Raw genomic sequence first — 22635 nt, forward strand, 5'->3', positions numbered from 1 at the left:
AGTTACTTTTCATTCACTGTGACTGAATACAGTCCAGCGTATTAAAAACGGTGCCAGCGAGCATCACTGATTCTGAATCACTGAATCTGAATCACTGAATCTGCTCTTCCAGGTTTCTCTCGTCCCCCCTCAGCTTCAGCTCAGGTCAGTTTGGATGACCTTTGCTTTCCGTCAGGCTCTGGGCACTTTGTGCCCATCGTCAGCCATCCTCTCACCCCGCCGCACCTGCATGAAGGAGGTGAAACGTTGGTCCTTCTTCTGACGCTGCTTGATGAGCTCCAGGGCGAAGGGCTGGTTGCTGCAGAAGGTTCCCACCGCGCGCTTCATCCTCTCTTCCTCCGCTCCACCAAACTGAAGGAGAGGGAGCGAGCAGGCGTTACGTTTCCCAGCGTGGCAACGAGACTGTGGCACCCACTCCCCTCACAGCCAAGCAGAGGTCAAACTTTGCATCCTTTCATCCATCACCTAAATACCAAGCATGACGCGCTCACCCACGACAGCAGGTCGTCCCCGATTCGGTCAACGACCGACAAGTCCTTCTTCCTGCGGACGGCTGCCATCTGCTCCGATATCGTCACTGAAATTCAGAAAAGGGGATTAAACTGGGTAGGGGCAGTGAGGACGCACACAGCAGGCAGACGCGGACGTGCTGGGTACCGTGGAGCTGCACAATCTCCTCCAGGTTGGTGAAGATGTTTCGGATGTCGGTAGGGGGCAGTATGTTGTCCCGGGTCAGTTTCTGGTAGAAGACGGTGTCAAGGACCTTCAGCATGCGTGTGTGCGCACGCTCCGTGTAGAACAGCTCTGCCAAGACCCGTTCATGTTGCACAGGTTAGCTTCTCACCTCAGCACCGGCATGGTAATGACTGGCTTCTCTGGAAACGTCATGCACGTAATACGAATCCAGAACAGGAGTTCTATGTTGGCGTGTTCGGCATTTACAAAACCAGCATTCCGTGGGAATAATGGCATGCCTTGGCATTTTGTTTTGAGACGTTACCATTGATGACTTCCTGTCTCTTGATCTCATGGGGAGTCAGGCCAGCGAGAACCTCACGCCCCACCAGCTGCTGCCAACTGGGTGGGTCCACGTCAGAGAAAATGGCCCCTGCCCCACTACCACCATCATCCTCACTCAGCGCCTCGTCCAGTCTGGAAGAGGAAGAGGAAGAGAGAGAGAGAGAGAGAGAGAGAGAGAGAGACTAGGAGGTTCAGAGTAAGGCTGGGCAAACTCCAAGACGCGCACGCTCTACTGTTCAAGTGAATCAGAGAGATCGTGGCATTTGATGTCCTACTGCTAAAGCTTCCAGACGTTACATTAAACGTGAACGGCCAGTCATAACGTGGCTGCATGCTTGTTCACAAACCAGCAGAACCAGAACCAGAACCAGATGGCTGTGCTGACGGACAAATTATATCACGCGTCTCGTTCATGAGTGTCGCATTTGACAAGCACAGGAGTTGATGACTGTCGTAAAAAGACTCAGTATCAGGAGTGTGGCTGTGGTTTGGCTAAGCACCCTCAGATATTCCTCAAATCAAAGTAATCTGCCATGTTTTCGCCTCTAGAGGTGATGACAAATCTGTCCAGCCCCTTTAGAAGGGAGCGACTCAGGAAGCACGTGAGGGAGTTTCACTCGTCAGTACAATCTCACTCCTCTGTATCTCATGAAGTCACAAAACAGTTTTCACTGACCAACGCATTAGAGCAGTTGGAAAAATACGATAAAAGTAACAAGTGATGGGGAGAGGTGAGTGAGGAGGTCCCGTTCTGTCTGGCTAATGATACCCTGCCGCTCAAAGCTGCAGACAGTGTGGGATTTAGGACCTGATGCAGGCTTTAATTTCATGGTGCCATTTGTCATATTGCAAATATTTTTGAATGATGAGGATTGCTGCACATGGTGAATTTTGTGCCGTTTTATATTTTATGCCTTTTTTTAGTTAACATTTTGTTACTACAATTTTTTTACTTGACTTTTGAGTACTTGAAAGTAGTACTTGTGCTATGTAATTGTTATTTACTGATTGCTGATTACAGCTTTGTTTAACATTTAACATACAGTTTAACTGGTTATAAGTACCATTTTGAAAAGTGTCTTTGATGCAATATTGTGCTTTAAATGGTGCAATTAGAGAAGCCTATAAAATCTGGATATTCTCAACAGTGAATCACCCCTAATTTAGAGGCATGACGATGGATCCCATATGATAATGTAATTACAGCTGTTTAATGGACAGACACACACTATACTGCAGGCGGATGGAGTGGTTGGATGCTGGCCTATCCAGGAGTCAGTAAAAGAGCGCACAAACACACACAAACACAAGGATCCACTTCAGAGGTGGGAAACGTGTATTAGATTTAAATTAGTGTTCAGTAGACACTGCGCACTGTGGTTGTGAGCGTGGAGACGGCTTCACCCCAGCTGGTACCTGTCTGCGTCTCTCTCCTCGTCCATCTGCTCCAGGCTGTAGGGCAGGTAGTCGCAGGGGGGGTAATCCAGCACCTCCGCAGCCTGGACGCCCTCGGGGGCCCGCTGGACGCTGGAGGACAGGCTACCGCCTGCGGAACACAACCAGCTCGCTCTGAGCATCAGCCCTCTTCACGGCCACGTGGTCCTGGCCAGGGCCGCAGTACTCACCGGAGTCGGGGTCCCGGACGCTGGCATCTGCGATGTGACCGATGAGGGCAGGTGCAGTGGTGAGGTCAGAGCCCTCGCTCCCCTGGGCGATCCGCAGACGCCCGCTGTCCGCCGCCTCGTACCCGCCCAGCGCCGACTGGCCGATCTGCTTCTGCTGCCTCTGCTTGCTGCCGTCCAAGACGCGGCCCGCTGCGGTCACACACAGCACGTTATTCCAGTCTACCCAGCCATACAGCACTCCGAGTGATTATACAGCAGCTGAGGTCGGTCACGTCTGAGAGGCGTAAATTGAGCGCGTTTCGCACGACACGTGATGCCAGTCGCCCACCCTGCCGTCCACGCAGAGCCACCTGCCAGGCGAGGGTGCTCCGAGACCGGCGACGTGTGCCAGCTTTCGAGGGCGGTGGGACTCACCGGACGCGGCGTCGAGGCGGCTGGGCCGGCGCGGCGGTCCCAGGATGTTGAAGCGTGGCTTCTTCACCTTCTCCTCTCCGTCCTTCTCCAGCTTGCTGCCCTTCTGCACGGACCCGTCAGGAAGAGGAAGAAGCCGTCAGGCGAGCGCGGGGACGAGAGACGCGCCAAGGGGGCGGGGCCAGAGGCATACCTTGATCTTGGGGAGGAAGTTGATGCGCGTGCGTTTGGTCTCCAGGCTGCGAGGCTCCCTGCACCTCACCCCCAGCTGCTTCATGTAGGTGGAGATCACATACTGCGCCGTCACGCTGCAAGCAGACGCACGTGACCTTCTCATTCAACACGACCCACCCACACCGACGCTCGCGGCACACCGAGCAGGAAGCTAAGCGGCACTTTTAAAATTCGTCTTTTCCATCACTGTTGCATGAAATTGCGCGCTGCAAGTTTTGCCTCACATAGCAACACCGTCGCCGAGGAACATGATGGGCACTACGGGTCAGCCGGTGTGACGGGCAGCTTTTTTCAGTCAACTTTTTTATCCTTTTGATTAAAAACCCAAAGCGCCTTTTTTTGCCAGAACCTCAGACCCTCCCGTGCACATCGTGAGTCGGCGCCCCCTGCTGTGCGTCCTGCACCGGATGCACAGACCCCAGCAGTGGCTAAACACACTGTGGTGAAGTTGCCCTGTTTACACCCTGCTAGCTCTAAGCCCATGAGTGCCTAGGGGCCCACACTGTTCCTCACGTCTCCTGCCATATGTCCCCTGAGACCCCGCCCCCCCGTGTGTAGCTTGTGCATTTCTTAGTCATATGGACTGTAGCAGTGCCAGATGGCGTCCGAAACGTGCTCGCCAAAGCCGGGTGTCTCCACCTCGGTTATCGTCCCACACGTGTAAACGTAGCTGACCTCCATGCTGCAGACATTACGTCTGCATGTACAAGGTCTTTACCGTGGCTGCGTGGGGTGTTGGGCGTAACCGTGAGCGGATGCGTGCGGTGTGTGTGTGTGTGTGTGTGTGTGTGTGTGTGTTCATAACAGGCGCCTCACCTCTTGTCCTCGTCCGCGGCCTGTAACGATGACCTGTGGAAGGACACACAGAGCTTAGTCAGGAGGACGAGTCCCGTTTAAGCAGGACACGCAGGCACCGGTGAGAACTCTTACAGGACGTCGTCTATCTTGGAGAGGATGCTCTCTGCGCAAGAGCGCTCCTGCTCCAGGCGGCCGGGGGGACCGGCCCATCCGCCGTCCAGCTGGCTGAGCTCGTCCTCGGCCGCGGTCAGGCCCATGCTGTGTTTTTGTCTGCAGGGGCCCGCGGGGGAGACACGGGACACGGGAACAGCCGTCAGGGCGGGAACAGCACGGCAGGACAACGGCGCGTTAGCCGCAACATCACTGCACTCACCGAAAGTCTTCCAGGAGCCTGTGCACGTCAGGGAGAAGGGTGTCCTGGATCGTCTGGATATACTGCCTGTGCAAGTCCTCAGGAATCAGCTCCGGCCTCCGCCGCTCTGCACACACACACACACACACGCAAATAGTGACGCTAACTCACTTTGTAAACTGACTTATGTCCACGAGAGCAGTGGTGAATGAGCGAGCAACACTCCCCGACACAAACACACCTGTACTACAGAGGCCCGAAGCCTGAGCGGGGACTGCTCAGGCTATGGCGTGCACATAAACACACCGCACAACACGCCACACGCACGCCACACACACGTGTGGCGCAGCAGGGCAGGAAACCGTCGCTCACTAGCAGCAGAGGCACAGAGAGCTTGGTACACAAGGGGCAAAGCAGCACTCAGAAGCAGCTAATTAAAACCTCGGGCCACGGGCGGCATCGTTATTCCACTAACATTAAACCGAAATCCCAGACTTCAGCGTAAACCTACCCAGTTCAGAAGAGATGGATTCAGGCACAGCTACTTTCAAGTTCTGTTAAAACAAGAAATAATTGGCAGGTTAATGGGAGAAAAGAGCTGCAGTGAAATAATTGATTAGAGCACCGTGCGGTCGTCTGGCTCTGACGCTCCGCACCGAGTGACGCAGCTTCAGTCGCAGGCGTCATGCAGGGGGAACGTGCACAGGAACAGCTGAACAAACATTAGCAACGTTCTCTATGAACGCGGCCTGTTTAACGCAGGGGCGCTTGCATATGAATGTGGCGCACACCTGCACACACACACCCACACACACCCCTTCCGGCGCTGTGTGCGCGCTACCCCTCCCTCTGCTCCCTATACGATGGACGTGACTCACGGCCCCGCGCTCCAGGAAGAAGGAGAGGACGTCCGAGAAGACGCGGCGGCTTTCTCTGGAGCTGGTCTGCTTGTAGAGCTCCGTGTAAAGGTAGCACAGCTGAGGGGAGAGAGGTGGACACACTCATACGGTCACACAGGCGACGCCAACGGAGAACTACACCCGGGGCTTTGGCTACCGCTCTCTCTCCACCTGCGCCCGTTTACAGCCGGCTGACCGGACGGTACTTTTGAGGTAACATGGGCGGGCGGGGTGCTCACCACGGGGGCGGGGTCAAACTGGGAGACCACGTGGTGAAGGAAGGCGGCCAGGTGGGCAGGCCGTGACTTGAGAAGCTCCATGCTCTGGAAGCAGCCGCACTGGCTGTTCTCCTGCAGAGAGGAGGAGGACGTTCGGTGAGGCGCAGGGCCCCCGGGCGGGTGTGCGGAGGAGGACGGAGGAGGTACCTGCTCCTTCTCCGAGTCGAAGTAGTCGTCCTCGGCTCCTATGATGCGAGAGGCCGACTGGGGCGACGCGGTCCCAGCGGCCGGGTGCGGGTGGGAGGCCTGCGCGGAAGGCAGGGTTATGCGCAGTCCGGACGGAGGCGCTGCTCCCTATGCACCTCCGAGAGGCGGAGGGCTGGAATGAGTGCGAGGTGCGGAGTCTCACCGGGGTGGAGGTGTCCAGGGCCTTGAGGGAGGGGCAGTTTTGAGATGTCCTCTTCACGCTGTCTCTTTGGTACAGGGGACCCTGTCTCTCTGTGGACCCCGGCGGGCCAGCGTGCCGGACCTGTGAACCAACGCTTGCTGTGGTTAAAGCACCCTTACCGCAAGCGGTCAGGAACGTCACTCAGAGATATTCCCAACAGATTGGCGTTATACAGGTTTTCACAGTGTGGAGCAGGATTCACTCACGGAGCCCCAGAGCCCATCCGAGCCGGCCCGGTCCAGGTCCACCACGCCACTGCCCTCACAGGCCACTGTGTGCAGGCCATCCTAGAGGACACATCCACAGTTAGCATGCAGACAGTTTCTGAACAGAGCACAGAGACAAAAGGTTTGCAAAAAGCGAAGCGAGATCTGTGACATTGTGGGAAATGTAGCACCTGTGCGGCTCTGCTGAGCTGAGGCTGCAGCAGTGGGACGCGTTTGGTGGTTTCCCGGTTGTCCTTCAGTAGTTTGGGCGCAGGGACGCGGCTGTTGTCCTCCTTCGTCCCCTGCATCTAGGAAAGAGGAGTCAGGAAGTCTGAGGCCAGTCGCACGAACAACATGCTGGGGGGGGGCACACTACATGCTACACTGAACAGCATGTACTAAAGATATCACCACCACCACCTCCACTCCTCTGGAAGTCGATATCGGTCTCCAAGGAGCTCAGTGAGCAGACTCTACTAGGCAGACATGGAAAGGTCGATAACACGTAGCTTCATTAAGGTCAGAAACACACTCGAGGCTGGCTGAGCGAGACGCGCGCCCTGTACGGTGGCCGCGGGATAGCCCACAGGAACCTTGGGGCTCCTCACCCGGACAGGGAACTGACCTGCATGTCCTGTCGCTCCTGGGCCTGCGTCGTCTGCGAGGCATCCGGCTTTAGGCTGCGATCGACCCCGTTCTCCTAAACAGCCCGGCCCGGGGGGGGGGGGGGGAGACCAGGTAAAAGGAAGGAGTGAGTGTTGGAAGAGAAGAACAAAAAACAAGAAAACAAAAAAGCCTGCAATTGGGTAAAAGGAAGGGGGAGGAGTATGGTTCCCATGATGCAGCGGGGTGGGGGACGGGGAGGGGTGCAGTTCCTACCCGTGCTGTGGCGGGGGAGGGGGCACGCCTCGCAGGCTTGTACTCCCGGTCGCCCACTCTCGGCCAAGGGGCGTGGGGCGACGTGGCCGAGGGCGTACCATGACCCTCTCGCAAGCCCAGGTTCATGTTAACCTCCGAAAGAGGAATGTGGGGCGACCCGGGGGGTCGCCCCAGCACTGTGAGGGCCACATAAGAGCCCGCTGTAGCGAGCGAGGAAGATGATGAGAAAGGACTGCACTTTGGGGCTGTACTGGATGAGACTCCAGCTTCACAAACAAACCCCTTCAGACTCACATTTGATTAACTTCACAACTTCAACATGGTTGGACTGGGTCACTAGCGTTCCATTAACCTAAAAGGGGCAGAAACAGAGAAAGGGTTTAAAAAAAAATACTCAACTTAAAAAAATACACCAAATGTTTCATAAGTGATTCAAATATAACCTCCAGTCTGGCTGCAAGCTGACAGACTGTTTCGTAGGTGACTGTGTTACTATGGTCCCCGCGGCTCTTTCAAAAGGGTTTACTCAAATACTCAAACGTGACATCCCTCTCAATACTCAGTGTCAAATGGTTCAGATGTGGCAAAACTGCACAGATGTTTCTGTTCACGGTTTCAAATGCGTGCACACACACCCCCTAATTATAGCAGACACTTAAAGCAAATGTTTAGTTGCTTCTCACACCACATGCAGCACTTTCAAACACACACACACACCCCTTTAAGAACACGACAGGCTTCGAGTGCGCCGTTATGCACTCTAATGGCCAGCAGGTGGCAGATTCGAAAGGCACCGTTTAGTGACGTGATGGAAGCAGAGAAAGTGACAATAGCAACATCCACTGTATCCGCACAGAATGTCAGGCTCTCACCTTAATGATCCTGTCCCCAGTCTGAACACCTGCACGCATCGCAGCGCCATCTAGAGGACAGAAGGGTACAGTGTGTTGAGTTTCATAATTTTACGTCTTTGCATCCTTTTCAGTGGGAACGTTGCCTGTACGTTGTGTGTCAGGGCGAAACTGCGCTGTGTATGACGCGGTAACATGCCACAGGCTCTTGGATCCTGCAGGACACCAACAGCAGACAGGGTCCTGAGCTCCGCCCTGCAGAGGGCGCTTAATACAGGATAAGGCGGGCAGCTCCAACACGTGGAGATGTACTATAGTGTGCTGTTACACTCTAATGCATGTGAAGCTGGTGCAATTACGTGCACACGCACGCTCGCTCGCACGCACGCACACACCGCACAGCAGGCAACACAGCTATGAGCTGCGTCAGGAACGCCGTGTGTGTCGGACAGCGGGTGGTACTGATACCTTCGGAACACCACCTGCATCATAAAAGGGAAAGGAAGCCAGTCCGGGCACGTCGTCCGGGCCGGAGATCGATACGCCGCCGTGCTCCGTGTGCGTCTTACAAAAAGGGGATGTCCATGTATTGCATGGAGCTAGAAACAGCTTGTTAACCCTGCGTGTCACGACGTCGATGACAATTACTGAAGAACTTCCACTGCATATAAGACCCCCCGGGCTCTAATGGGCAGCACTCATGAGTCATCAGATCCTCTCCTGACCTCCAGACCCCCCCATGCAGGCACAGCTCCCCTGCCCAGAGGGGGGTGGCACATCACAGTTGTGATGTAGAGGGGGGGGGGATGGGGCGTGCGCACATACCCTCTCTGACAAGCTGCACAAACACAGGGTTGTCTCCGCTCACGGTCAGTCCGAAGCCGTTCTCGTCTCTCTGAATGATGATGCATCTCTGAACCAGCCCTGAGAGCGAGAGAGCGAGAGCGAGAGAGCGAGAGCGAGAGAGAGAGAGAGAGAGAGAGAGAGAGGGGGGCTCATTTAAAGATGCAGTGAGTAGGTCACCCATTGGCCTCAGCCAATAACAAAGGAAATGGAATATTAAAGAGCAGAGAGTTTCCGTGTCTAGGCCTCATCACATCCCACAGTGGGACACTGAGGTGCACCGACATTCCCAAAGGTTTACTGCATGCTCGACCCAACGCGGGCCGAACCCAACCTAAAAATGCCTACAGTGACAGTAACTCCCACCAACCGGCTCACATCTGTCGCAGGGGTGTACATCCAGAGATTAAACTACCGTGAGGTCATGAATTCATATACATTTCATTACTATACATATCAATTATTATTAGGCTACATTATTATTTCTTAAATAGGAACATCTTGTACATGCATTAAATGGAACTGTAACACTTACAGTGGTACAGCACAGGACTGCTCCTGACGTACAGCTGTAAAAACATCTGTCCTGTAGAGTTGCGTACAAAACATCGATACAACAATACATCAGGAGAGCTCTCTTACCGGGATGCGAGTGGCTGCACTCAGAGCTGTATCAATATTTATGAACATTTATGTTCTTGAGTTGTTTCAAACTGGGTGCAGTATTTAAAACGTCCAGCGGGTGGAGCCCATGAACACTGGCGTGAACGTGGGTGAAAAGATTTTTAATTTAAGTATTTATTTCAAAACATATCAATATTTCTGAGTACTAATAATATTCAGAGGTAAATCCTTTCCTGTTAGTTGGAGGTTAGAAGCTATTGGCTGTATTTAGTTGTTTTTTTTTTCCCCTCTATTGATATTGGTTTATTTGTTAATATTTACTAATGTATTGTTAATATTTCTTCTTCTTCTTCTTCTTCTTCTTATTATTATTATTATTATTATTATTATTATTATTATTAATAATAATAATAATAATAATAATAATATTTTTAACATGAACATTTAATAAAATTTGTCACGATGCCAGTATTGTGTTACATATCGTATCGTGGCATTACTGGCGATACCCAGCCCTAACGGACACCCATTCTGAGTTAAGGTAACATGCCTGGTGAACCTGCTGATCTGAGGTGTAATAGGGAGACCACCAACACACACAGAGCAGGACGCACACTCAGGCACCTGAATGCTACAGTCCTGGACTAAGACACCAATTCTCCTCGTTAAAACGCAGCTGTAAACACAGCCAGGATGCATCTGAAGTTCATCCATCTCGCCAAACCACTTCTAACAATCGAAACTCCTCCTCATCACATGACAGACCCGTTGCAAAGTGGAAATGCCAAAACTGGTGCTTCCCTTTAACTTTTAAAAAAGAATTGCCATTTTCAAATTGGCCAAGAAAAGACAAAGCACCACAGGAAGTGAGCTGACAAGTGACGAGAATAAATTTGCACTTAGTCACACTAAACAGCATTTTAATCCGGCTAACCCAAGACTTTAACTGCGTTTTAACGCTGCTAACCGAAGCCTTTAATTGCATTTTAACCCAGCTAAGCAAAAATGATTTGACAATCTGGTGTGAATACATGTGGTCAGGACACGATCCAGCTACAAAGTGCAGGAACTGAGCGACTGAAAACTGCGTCTAAGACGTCCTTCTGATACAAAAGCATTTTTAGATCGCGTGGCGCACATCAAATTATGGGCGCGCGATATAAAAAAAACCAAAAACACGAAAGTGCAAACAGAGTGCTCTCAGTGCTCTTCTGAAGGCCTCCTCTTAGACGTCTGATTATAAGGAGCAGCTTTACAGAACTGCGTGCGAGGCTGAGCCCTGCCGAACTGCATAATTACACTGCCCCTCGGAGTGACTCTAGAGCTGTAGACTTGCTTGGGAAACTGAAGCTTCGCAAAAGTACCGACTTACTGTAACCAGTGTGTGTTCGGACGTCACGCGGTGAAGAGTAAAAAGAGAAGGGAAACAAGCACTTTGGCAGGTTGTCACGCTGAAGGAGAACTGCCTCCTACACATGAGTACACAGGTGGGGAGCCATGCAGCCTGGGTGGGTGGATTTCCCCCGGGGTCTGAGGGTGGGTCCTAAGGGCCACTTTGTCATCACCGAAGTGCTAGTACCCTTTAAGAAAGGAACTGCCTGTCCAGTGTTTTGAGAGACCAGTGGTATCATATCTGGAAGTAGCTGTCCCCTGATCTGGAAACAGAAGTGGGAAGAAATCATCCAAACCACATGGTGGAACACACTCTACTGCAAACCGTGCTGTGTGTGAGGCCACACATCTGTCCAGGATCAGTGTCTTCAGCTGTTTCTGGACCACTGTTGACTCACTGCTGCCGTTTTGCTCTGGATCTCATGCATTTAGTTGTAAATGGCAGAAAAGCGGAACAGCTCGACATGGTGAATGCAGTACCCCAGCACCCCAATCCGTCGTCTGAGTCACAGGTTTGCTAGTTCCAGACTCACAACATTACGGGGCCAGAGTGTCACCAACTTTTCTTACCAAGAACATTTTTTTTTTTCCATTGGAAAAGTGGAGAAACCGTTCCAAGATTTTGGGCCCAACACTGGCACCGGGCCAGTGGAAAAGAGCTTAATGCTTCCCAGTGTCCCAGCCAATGTCCCAGGGTGGGTCAGCTCTGAGAGCCCAGATAGCCACGCCAGTGTCTCTGTAGCAGCTGAGAGCAACAGGACAAGACAGCGTTTGTCATTTCATCTTTGTGTCCAGGAGGAAACCAAACCCTTTCATTCCATTTCTGTCATTAAGGTGGGGGCAACTGCTAGCATGGGAAGGATGCCAGCCTGCATGAGGCAGAGGATTGTGTGTATTCGGCACACAGGTCATGCGCAGGGATGGCCTGTCGGAGCCTGTTCGGCAGGCGCGGCTGACGCAGAAGAAACCCAAGACCGAGCAGAAGCAGGCCATTGGGAGTAGGAGGAGCCATTGGCCCGCATGCAGCCACTGCTGCCCATCAATACACCTGACTCCCAAACACTGTTTTACCAACAAAAACGTGGCCATACTCACGATCGAAGGGGCCTTATTAGTTCGTGGGCTCAGCAACGTCCATGACAAACAAAGAGTGCGGAAGCACACGCAGGGCTGATTTCTGCCGTTTGAGACAGGAGACATGTCCCCACTGCGAACTCAGCGGTGGAGGCCTGCACGAGGCTTTACAGCACGGCTCTTCAATCCAGGGCCTGCGGACGCGCGCCCGCAAGCCCCAATGATCGTCCTGCCTCAGCTCTAAACACGCGGTTATGAGCCATGCAGGACCGGTGCAAAGGCCTGAAGACACTACACAGCCCAAGGTTGAAGGCTTACCGTCCGAAGCACGATCAACACTTACATAACACTTCACACACACGAGCTGCAGTTCCGCTCAAACACGCGCCGGCCACGGCCACGCTCGTGAAAACCTCCCGAAGCAGCAGACACGGCGCATGTCTCAGTGACACCTTTAAGAACACGAGAGACGCTGTTCAGACGATCCCTGTAGCAGAGAGTTTGGAGGCCTCACCCGTCCCTTCTGTTTCCAGTCTCAGTGAGGAACCTTTAGTGACTTCAATTTAAACTGCAACTAAAAAAAAAAAGATGTTTACAAGAATAACTGTTGTACCTTTAAAGCAAAGGGAACAGCATGAAGAAAGCAACCATGGAAACAGCTTCAGTAAACAGTGACGTTTTCAGAATCACAGCCTTCTGAAAAGAGCTGGACTTCTTCACCACATACTCACCGCACAAACGAGACTAACTGGCCGTGTCTAAGATTTCTACATGGAAACACTTTTTCCATCATGCATCCCCAAACAGTTTCAATGTAATATTTTTTGGATATTAGGCAGACTCTTTCTGTTGCATAAACTCTGCATGGATGACTTCTCTCCTTCCCAGTAGCTGACGGACAGAGAGAAGGCAGGAGTTTCCCATCTGTGACATCTTTTCAGTGCCAAAGACGAGAGGCAGCAACATGTGCATAGTTTATGGTCAGTGAGGCTGAATCACGGCACCGTGCTCGCCAGCCGCACCCAGACGTGGCAACATCAGCGCAGGCTCACGTCAGGCCCTCACACAGAGGAAACGCACTGCCATTACAAGTGCTCAGCGTTAAGGCCAGAGACCCACAGCACGTGCACTCCCTGCACGAAATGGGTCTCTGCAGAGAGAGAGAGAGAGAGAGAGAAGAGGGAGAGAGAGAGAGAGAGAGAGAGAGAGAGAGAGAGAGAGAGAGAGAGAGAGAGACAAAGAGGGAGAGAGAGAGAGAGGGAGAGGGCGCTAGTGTGGAGGGGGGGTGTAGCCCTGTTACCTGTGGAGTCAAACTCGTGTGCAGGGAGAACGGTGGGCGTGTCACTTTTGTGCCTCTTGTCAGCTGGATGGTCTCTGCTGAGAATGCTATTGGTTCTGCAGACAGAAACGAGGAGCAGAGAGGTCAGAGGTCAGCTTGTGTGCCTTCATTCATGCAGCAAACCATAAAACAAAGCAAGCACACAGCCAACAGCACCTCGGCCAAAGGCGAACGGACCGCACCCTCTCAGCCTGCTCCGCCTCTGAAACCCTAAACACAGCCTGGGCTTCCATATACCGGCAAGCTAAGCCCTGCCCCTGCCTCCTAAGCCCTGCCCCATGCCCCTCCCAGTTCAGCGGGGCCTGTGTGAGAGCGCTCTGTTCTCCGGGGCTGGCCAGAAACAGACCGCAGTGCAAAAGAAGCCCGTTGTGGGCCAGGCTGAGTGCGTTTGACTCAGAGCTCCCGTCACACCCTGGCCGACGGCCTCCACTCCCCCCATGGGCTTCTTCTTCTTTCAGGGGTGCCGTGTCTCTGCAGAGGGGTGTAGGAACCAAGGAACCTCTGAACACAGACACACACACACACACACACACACACTACAGGGGGGCAGATGTCTCTCATTCGGCATTCTAAACACCGGCTTCGGGATTAATCTGCCATATATCCAAGCCTACTCCATAGTAAGTGCCACCCCAGTTCTTTAGAATGGAGGCACGGCTGTGCTGTTCACATGAAGCTCCGTAAGCCTGAGGCAGATACAGACCCAGAATAGCAATTTTACAGGGTCCAGACATTCCAGCAGCTGACAGTCACCAAATATCACAGTCTGTCACCATAAAATATTAAGCAGCAATGAAAATATTGGAAAAACAAAACCGAGAGCTAATGCCTCCTAAACGACTGAACTGGGCGCTCATCCATTATTGAGTGGATCCAACGGGCGGATCTCTTCCGCCCTCAGAGGTGCCCTAGCTCACAACGACCTGAGCCCGCACTTCCTGAAGTGAGGAACACACCACTTTTCAACACCACCACTCAAACAGTGCTAAGCACAGGCACAATACCGTCACTTCTCAAAAATTCATTTATTAAAAAAAAAACAAAAAAACCTCAACCACCACACAGCTGCAGTGTGGACACAGACATAAAGGAGAAGCAAGATCCTGTCCCGTTTGGCCTCGTGAGCTAGCGAGAGCCCGTCACGAACATCAGAGGCCCCACTGGTGACACAGGACCCCTTTCAGAGCAAGGAAGGCCCTGAACGGCCCATTTATAAGCCTCGCGTCAGGTTCCATGGTGCACGCCCCACGACCCTCCCCCCACCAAAGCCTGCAGCTATAGAGCCGAAATGGAAACGCATGCACGAGGCACGCGGACCATAATCACACCTTTCACGTGCACCGGTGCCTCCCCTGTAAATCAATCAGACATGGGTGACGGGGTCACGCGCGCACGCAGCTTCGCTCCGGGGGCCGAGAAACGCGCGTGCAGCTGATTGGGCCGTTTGTTTCCACAGAGGGAGCACCCTGTAAGGGGCAGCTACACCACTCAGCTGTGGTCTACACAGAGAGAGAGAGGCGCCTATACAATATATTCCTCCACTGCGGAAACGACCAGTGGGGGAGGAGAGTCCAACAGCCGCTTTGGAGATATAGAGATGGGGACAGTTTTGGTTCACAGAGTAGTCCATGCAGAGATGTTATGTTTCTAGTTTCTAAGCTTACCATGCACACAAATGCATCACTGTAATGAGAAAATTGTCTTCCTCTTATTCATAGACCAAAGCAACGCCAGGCTTTCATTATATCCAGCTCTGGAGGGCTTTCCTTAGCCGCCACACAGCAGTGACAGTACCACTGTACAACAGACTAGGGCGCTATGCTCAGGAGAGCGCGCGCATGAGCGAGAGTGCAGTAGGGCTCTGACTCATGTCTGCAGCTGCAGTGAGGAGAAAATGGCATGTGTCCATCTTAAAGGGGCAATAAGTAATTTTTCTCTATTTTTTTGTCGCATTACGATACAGCCATTACACGACACCTAGTGGTCCGCCACCTACCGTTAACTTTTATGGCGTTTGGCAGAAGCTCTGATAATCGTTCACGTATTTTTGACAGTATGTGCGCTCACGGCTCCTGTTGGGCCCCTGAGTGAGAGGCCCTTAACCCTCAGTTGCTCAAACTGTACTCTCACTATAATAAGTTGCTTTGGAGAAAAGCGTCTGCTAAATCCGCACTTCAGGGGATCTGAGATGCATTTTAGCCAGATGTTATGGTTGTGTAAATGCATCCACCTTTCTTCGCCACATTCAACAGCCCAAGTCTTAGGCATCCCTGATACAGCACTTCACAATGCACATGGCGGGTCTCCGGACCAAACGGCTCAGCCGTTCTCGCACCTCAGCTGATCTGTGGAGTAATGCGGCATTTGCTATAGATGCAAGCAGGCTTCCTACTTTATTGTTTAGCAAAACAAGTCCTTTTCTCATCCACATCGACCGTTGGAGGTGGTGCCGTAAATGCAAACAAACACATGACGCCATGGAAACGTTGGGGTTTTGCGGCAGCAGCAGGCAGAAAAGAGGAAAAACGCAAGCGGTTGGTTGTATATGAGCTGAGTCGCAGATGTGCCTTTCACTACCAAGTGTAAATGCATGAAGTTTAAATTTCACCAGGACAGGGTCCACATCCTACGCTTATGAGACAACTGCCACGCCAGCGCCGTCTCTGGGTCTGCAGATCAGAGCGCGCGCGCTGTGCCAATGCCCCCACCTTACCTGCCGCTCTCCATAATGAGAGTACGCTGCAGAAAACACAAAATCAATACTTTAAACAGACAGCTGCCAATCAACTGAAACACCACACCACTGGTCCCATGTGCACTGGCCACGTTAACAGGCCCATCTATTAAAGTACAGCCTGTAATCCTTCGACTGTCCGGCACACTTCGGCACTTAGGAAAGGCAGGCGGAAGGCACGAACCGTGCACGGCAACAGACGGGCCAAGGTTGCCTGCCGGACGGACGGGGTGTTTCCAGAGACGTGGCAGATGATTGTGTCTTACAGCTGGCCAGATTAGCTACTCTGTTATCATCACTCGGCCCACTGAGACGGACAGGAGTCCTGCTAGGCTACCAGGCTGCTTCTGTAGCTCATCTGACATGCTGTGTGCTGCCCAAGTACCCCAGCATAAAGACAACTGCGCACACGTTTCTGTTCTGTGTTAACCAGTTTTCGCATGCATAGCTCAACAGTCTGCAGTGACTCTAGTCAACCTAATGTTTTTGCAGACATACTTACATAAGGCCTTTACAAGGGAAGTTTAATTATTCTTGGTTTATTAATGAAATGATCTCCATCTGTCTGGCAGTAGGTGGGGTAGTAGGTGCAAGATTATTTGGGTGTGACCGGATTATCGCAAAGCTCAATTTGGATACAAATTCTCTAATGCCATGGAGGTGGTGCTCTCCAGAAGACTGCCTGTTTTTGGTATACATCACCGCAGCCCGGAAATTACGGCCCTTATTACAAGAACACTTGGCGGTAAAAAAGATGTACGTCAAAACCAGGACACACATGACTGGAAATACCTAGCCGGCACCTTTCTGAAGCGTTCTTTTACCGTCCTCGAGTGGCTTCCTCAGAAAGCACACTCTATGCAATATTGAGTTCGCTGTGGGCCGTGGTGCGCCATCGATGTGTCCTACCTCCTCTGTAATCTTTTCATATTTGAGACGGACGGGTCTGGCGATCTACACTGTCAAGGCCGTCCGGCCATCGGTCCTCTGTGGTTCTGCCGCTGCTGGCTCTTGGGTGCTGATGCAGGAGACGAGCCGTGGCCAGGGCGTAACGACAACGGCTCGGGGCTTCGCCCGGCTGGCGGCCACGAGCGACCGTGGTGGGTCAAGAGCAGCAAGAAGAGCTGTGAATAACGTTTACGGCCCTGGAAAACACCAGCTGGCACCACGGCGAGCCCAGAGCATTTGCTCCCAGCATCAGCTGTGAAAACACATTAAACCGTGGTGACTGAGTAATGGCATCAGCCAGCAAGAGCAGCGTAAGTGTGTGCGTGAGACTGGGGATTAGCAAGTCATGGCGTGAGCATTTGCACGGCCGGTGACGGAGAGGAAGAGAGTCAAAGAGAGGGAGGCAGAGAGAAAAGGATGGCGGAGGAGCACACGTCAGGTGAGGCTGTGTCACAAAGAAAGCAGAGTGAACCCAGCAGCGCAGGCTGGGGGGAGGTGCAGCAGGAGGAGGTGGAGAAGACTCTGAAGACTCCATACAGTGGCAGGAAAATCCAGTCTAAACTGGTTAGAACTCAGCCGAGCCTATGCCATCTTTAAAAGTCTGTATTGTATTATGGCAACTTTATAAAACAACATGAAATGGATTATTAAATACGTTCATTATTGCCCAATGCCTTCAGATGTTCTGGGGGTCTACAACCACCTGTCTTGGGTTCATCAAGTAGCCTAGGCCTCCTGGAACATGAGGAAAACATATCATATTTAGGCCTAGGCATTAATGCTTTCCTTCAGTAAAGGTTTTAGGGTGTTGGTTACATTCCACCAAGTGTGGAAGTGCCATAGGGGCTATAGTTTAACACCATTTACCAAGGGCCAAACTGAAGAACAGACCCTGCTAAATTGAACCCAAGACCAAACCTGGAACAGCCTACGTTGTGTGTAAAGTAGCCTACATAAGTTATTCCTGATTCACCTAACATGTAAACCACACAAGAGATGAGGAGCCATGTTTAATTAAGCATTTAAACCACCCAACCAAACCAATACTTCAGCCATAAAATTTGGATTTTCTAAGGCTTATCCAGCTACCTAAGGCCTAACCTGTGACCTACGATTGGTGGACACCGGCGGATATAGCATGACACTGAAGACTGACCTTCCTGGTAAGAAACTCACATTTCTGATGCTTAATACCAAAAATGGAAAGACTACATGAATCGGCGACAACCACATCACGCAAGCACCCGTTAAAGAAACAGGCTTCAAATGAAACATACGGTTTCCTTATGGTTTAAATGTTACATTCATTAAACCTCTCAAATTAAATTACAGAGGCATTATTAATCTGGGAGCAAAGCAACATTAGCTACGTTTGTAGATTTATGTCGGTTAAAAAAGATTTATTAACTGCTTTAGACAAAATAGCCTCCACAGCAGCAAACCATCTGTGCGCTGATGTAGTGGTCAGTGTACACATGCCTCAGACAGCTGAGACAAACTGAACTGCAGACAACTGAATTGGCTGCTTTGTGTTCGACTGCACGTAGTGACTAAGAATGCGACTAAGAATGTAATAATCCTGAATGCTCTTGTCATTTCGCAACCATAAATAAATAAGTAAATAAATAAATAGATCTCCTTCGTGTGAAAACATCAAGACGACAGCAAAAAGATCAAAGCTGGTGTGACTGGTTTCTCTGCTCCCGTTAACTTTCACCAGCCTCGGCCATAAATGGAGTGCGACCCCTCCCTGCGACCCCAGCTCTGCCTTCCTCAAACACCCACTTGACCCCTAGCCTGTACAGCACGAGCCCCAGGGAGGACCATCGCTGTGGGGAAGGTTCCTGATTGGTGAACACACCCACTTTTCTCTCTCATTGTAGTGTTATTGCCTTCACCGTGTAAAGATGTCATACTATGTTTTACATCCGTGTGGGTAAAAGAAACTAAACAAAACAAACAAACCCCCCTCCTAAACTAACTAAAGCTACAGGATTGCCAAAAAGCAGCTCATCCTATCAGCTATAACACCTATAACTAACCCCAACCCTAAATCAGCCCCAACTGCAGTAAGGGCTTTGCATTCATTTCTATCTTCATACTTCATACACCATCCATTTACTCAATTAGAAATTCTCTGTTTATTTTGATTAGTTCAATATATTTTGTTTAATTAACAGGACAAAAAGACCCAGCAATCTTAGCAGCAGTTGTCATGGTAATTGTCACGGTGACTATATATCTGGATCATTATTGTTCCAATTGTAAGACAGACAGACTGAAAATGTTTTAACCAGATTTGATTATCAGACAGTGAATATCTTAGTGTAATTATTTACTCCCAACTGAGAGGGGCAACAGGGGACCTAATCCTCTGTGGGACATAAGAAAACTAATTAGAATGACTAATTCTGGAATAGTCACTATAACAAGATTTTCAACTTCGATACTGTACTTTGAAAAGTTCTGACATTTCTTTCTACTTTCAAGAGCACAGGAGAAATTTCTGCTACTCCTTGTTTGTAGCGTGTGTGTGTGTGTGTGTGTGTGCGCGCGCGTGTGTGTGTGTCAATTCTCCATCAAGAGGGCAAGCAGGAAATTGATATAGATAGGATCAATACTGTGGAACACGAATATTGGCATCATTTCAAACTATGACTCAATAAACCAATAAACAATTATCACAGTGAGGCTGACCTCAGATCAGTAAACCGGTCATTTGCCTTATACTTAAAGGCCTTTCACCCCACACTGAAAAACACGTAGTTCCACGCTGGCCGTTTTGCTCAGGCCAGGCCAGGCAGAAGGAACTCTACAGTCTCTGTACGCTGCTCAGCAGGCTACAGCAACGCCCACCATCACAAAAAGCACTTTGACAAGATGTGTGAGTCACCTGCTCCCACACCTACACGCTCATATTTACCTCGGTCAGCTTCTGGTTACTAAGTGTGTGGAGAACCTTTCAGGGGCCCATTTTCCACCCAGACTACATAGGTGTGGCTCTCCCTACAGCTGACAGCCAGAGCAGGACAGAACCGGAGGCTAATGGAAGTACCGCTGCAACACACATCACATCGGAGCAAACTGATGTCAAGAGATCATTTCATGTGTGCGTGTTTTAGCTACAGGGATAAGGCCATCAAGGGCTTAAAAAATTTCTTAAAATAAACAGTCACATTTTCCAGAAGACAGTATATCCCTCTCAGTGGAGGCTATTTCCGAGTTTCCGAGTGTTCTCACGTATCAGACACATATGGCTAGTCACCACAGTACTTTCCCCAAACCTGGAGCACACTTGATCTTTCCAGGGCTCTGATGTGACAGAAGGGACCAGATACTCTTCCCCCTCTCACCCAGCTCTTTGTACCCAGACTGAGCACTAGTGCCTCATGCCCTGCTTCGACACTTCTGGGAAGAAACCTGAAGACACTCCCTGTGTCTGCCCTCTGCTCTCTACAACAATGTCCACTTTCACCCTTTCAGAACTTTGTTTGCCTAGATTTCAGGTCTATCCTGGCAAGCTCAGAAGCTCCATCAGCAACTGTTTTCCACAGGCAATTACGCTCGAGTGCCCTGAAATGGCTACGGACAATAAACATGCCAAAGAGCCTCAGTGTTGATCTATAATATAATGGTTATTTTGCAGAAACGGAGTAAGTTAATGGTACTGCGTTTTCCTCTGCCATAGTAGATACCGAAAGGCTCCAGGGAACAGCATATAGCTTCGTAAAAAGCGTTCTATTCCTGGTGCTCCCCGCCCTCCTCCTCCTCTGAGCATGCTGGAGAATCAGCTAGCAGTTCCTGGTTGTCTGGGGTTTCTAAAATCAACACCGTTTGTAAATCGAGATAAAAGGGTAAAACACGACTCCGATATCTGGCTAGCTACTAATATACTCCCTTAGCCATAACTAGGCTTACACGTTTTATGAAACAGCTTCTGCCCAATCACCTGTGAGAGGTCCGACTTCACTTTCCCATGTTGACACACGTAATGCTATAATGTTGCTTACATTTGCATTCTGGGTAGTGTAAAGATTTTCCACTTATTACTAGTAGTGGGTTCTATGCTGTCAAATATTGTACAGAAAGGTTTTGGACAGCTGTTGAGCCTTCAACAACAGGGACGGAGAAGAAGCCCCGTGTATCGTGCTGCGATTTCTGCTGTGGTCAATACCTCTGCTGGCACATACTTCAACTTCATAGAGGAAAATGCATTTATATACACTTGTGTTGAATGCAGTTATAGTCCATTGCTCACCACCTCTGAGTGTGGGCCAGATGATCTGTTCACTGCTAATGTAAGGTGTAAAGACAGCCAATCACGACTTGCCTTTCTGCTCTGCAACAGGAAGTTCATTGTAGCCACACACACCAAACCCTTTAGCCATTTTTAGGAAATGAGTGTCTTCGCAGGTCGTTTCTGACCGTCAATAACAAGCCAAGTTCTACTTTAAACAGGCATCAGCAATCTAACTGAGAAGCCCACTCTCTCATTTTTTTGGCCAAATATTCCAGACCTGACTGACTCCTCCCATTCTGAAAGAAAGCCGCAAAAAAAACAAAGCAGGCAGTCTCTGAACAGCTATCAGCACATCTGTAACAGAATAAAAATGTCCAGACTCTGCATCTGGGAAAAAAACGAGGCACTTTTCAGCGACCGAGCTCATGGCCATTTCTGAAGCCCTTTACACCTTGACCTCTGCCCTTAACCGTGTGACCGAGGCATCAGGAATTCTGTTCTTGGTTCACATCATATCTAAAGTGACGGTTCAAACCACCCAGAGACGTTCATTCCTGGAAGAGACCCAGAGCAGAGTTCCTCAGGGATTAGTTCCTGGTCCATTGCTATTGTCAACATAGTCCTAGGGGTAGGCAGTATTCCCAAATGTCTTCTGACAAAATTTTGAATGCAGTCACAATCTGAATTGCAATCTTTCTTCCAAATTTTGAAATGTACTGTTGAGAATATCCAGATTTTATAGGCTTCTCTAATTGCACCATTTAAAGCACAATATTGCATCAAAGACACTTTTCAAAATGGTACTTATAACCAGTTAAACTGTATGTTAAATGTTAAACAAAGCTGTAATCAGCAATCAGTAAATAACAATTACATAGCACAAATACTACTTTCAAGTACTCAAAAGTCAAGTTAAAAAAATTGTAGTAACAAAATGTTAACTAAAAAAAGGCATAAAATATAAAACGGCACAAAATTCACCATGTGCAGCAATCCTCATCATTCAAAATATTTGCAATATGACAAATGGCACCATGAAATTAAAGCCTGCATCAGGTCCTAAATCCCACACTGTCTGCAGCTTTGAGCGGCAGGGTATCATTAGCCAGACAGAACGGGACCTCCTCACTCACCTCTCCCCATCACTTGTTACTTTTATCGTATTTTTCCAACTGCTCTAATGCGTTGGTCAGTGAAAACTGTTTTGTGACTTCATGAGATACAGAGGAGTGAGATTGTACTGACGAGTGAAACTCCCTCACGTGCTTCCTGAGTCGCTCCCTTCTAAAGGGGCTGGACAGATTTGTCATCACCTCTAGAGGCGAAAACATGGCAGATTACTTTGATTTGAGGAATATCTGAGCGTGCTTAGCCAAACCACAGCCACACTCCTGACACTCCTGAATCCTTTTACGACAGTCATCATCTGCCATGGTGCTAGCTCACAGTGAACTGTTTTTCAACTACATCATGAGACCCATGAAAGAGGCCTTATGATAG

At 50.3% G+C, this 22635-nt stretch overlaps 1 protein-coding gene across 10 annotated transcripts in view; it reads right to left on the reverse strand.

Moving 5' to 3' along the window:
• The window catches only part of arhgef12a (Rho guanine nucleotide exchange factor (GEF) 12a), a 33378-nt gene that overhangs the window by 7094 nt on the left and 3649 nt on the right, over positions 1 to 22635 (reverse strand). For 6 of the 10 annotated variants that reach the window (XM_035534002.1, XM_035533998.1, XM_035533997.1 and 3 more), the window contains exons 2-25: positions 13175 to 13269; positions 8767 to 8865; positions 7963 to 8012; positions 7385 to 7442; positions 7091 to 7290; positions 6837 to 6911; positions 6403 to 6519; positions 6212 to 6292; positions 5967 to 6086; positions 5765 to 5863; positions 5579 to 5689; positions 5256 to 5417; positions 4952 to 4994; positions 4462 to 4567; positions 4221 to 4358; positions 4107 to 4139; positions 3250 to 3364; positions 3060 to 3162; positions 2646 to 2834; positions 2437 to 2566; positions 1001 to 1152; positions 658 to 804; positions 492 to 577; positions 226 to 351 (exon numbers count right to left, since the gene is read on the reverse strand). In XM_035534002.1, the coding sequence (XP_035389895.1) occupies positions 226 to 351; positions 492 to 577; positions 658 to 804; positions 1001 to 1152; positions 2437 to 2566; positions 2646 to 2834; positions 3060 to 3162; positions 3250 to 3364; positions 4107 to 4139; positions 4221 to 4358; positions 4462 to 4567; positions 4952 to 4994; positions 5256 to 5417; positions 5579 to 5689; positions 5765 to 5863; positions 5967 to 6086; positions 6212 to 6292; positions 6403 to 6519; positions 6837 to 6911; positions 7091 to 7290; positions 7385 to 7442; positions 7963 to 8012; positions 8767 to 8865; positions 13175 to 13269 (2635 nt within the window). Of the gene's footprint in view, positions 1 to 225; positions 352 to 491; positions 578 to 657; positions 805 to 1000; positions 1153 to 2436; positions 2567 to 2645; positions 2835 to 3059; positions 3163 to 3249; positions 3365 to 4106; positions 4140 to 4220; positions 4359 to 4461; positions 4568 to 4951; positions 4995 to 5255; positions 5418 to 5578; positions 5690 to 5764; positions 5864 to 5966; positions 6087 to 6211; positions 6293 to 6402; positions 6520 to 6836; positions 6912 to 7090; positions 7291 to 7384; positions 7443 to 7962; positions 8013 to 8766; positions 8866 to 13174; positions 13270 to 16856; positions 16949 to 22635 lie in introns of those variants that run through there. The other 4 variants (XM_035534000.1, XM_035533999.1, XM_035534001.1 and 1 more) reach the window with 4 other exon arrangements.

This window comes from Electrophorus electricus, chromosome 15 (genome assembly GCF_013358815.1).
Source record: "Electrophorus electricus isolate fEleEle1 chromosome 15, fEleEle1.pri, whole genome shotgun sequence".
In the NCBI taxonomy this organism is placed as follows: Eukaryota; Metazoa; Chordata; class Actinopteri; order Gymnotiformes; family Gymnotidae; genus Electrophorus; species Electrophorus electricus.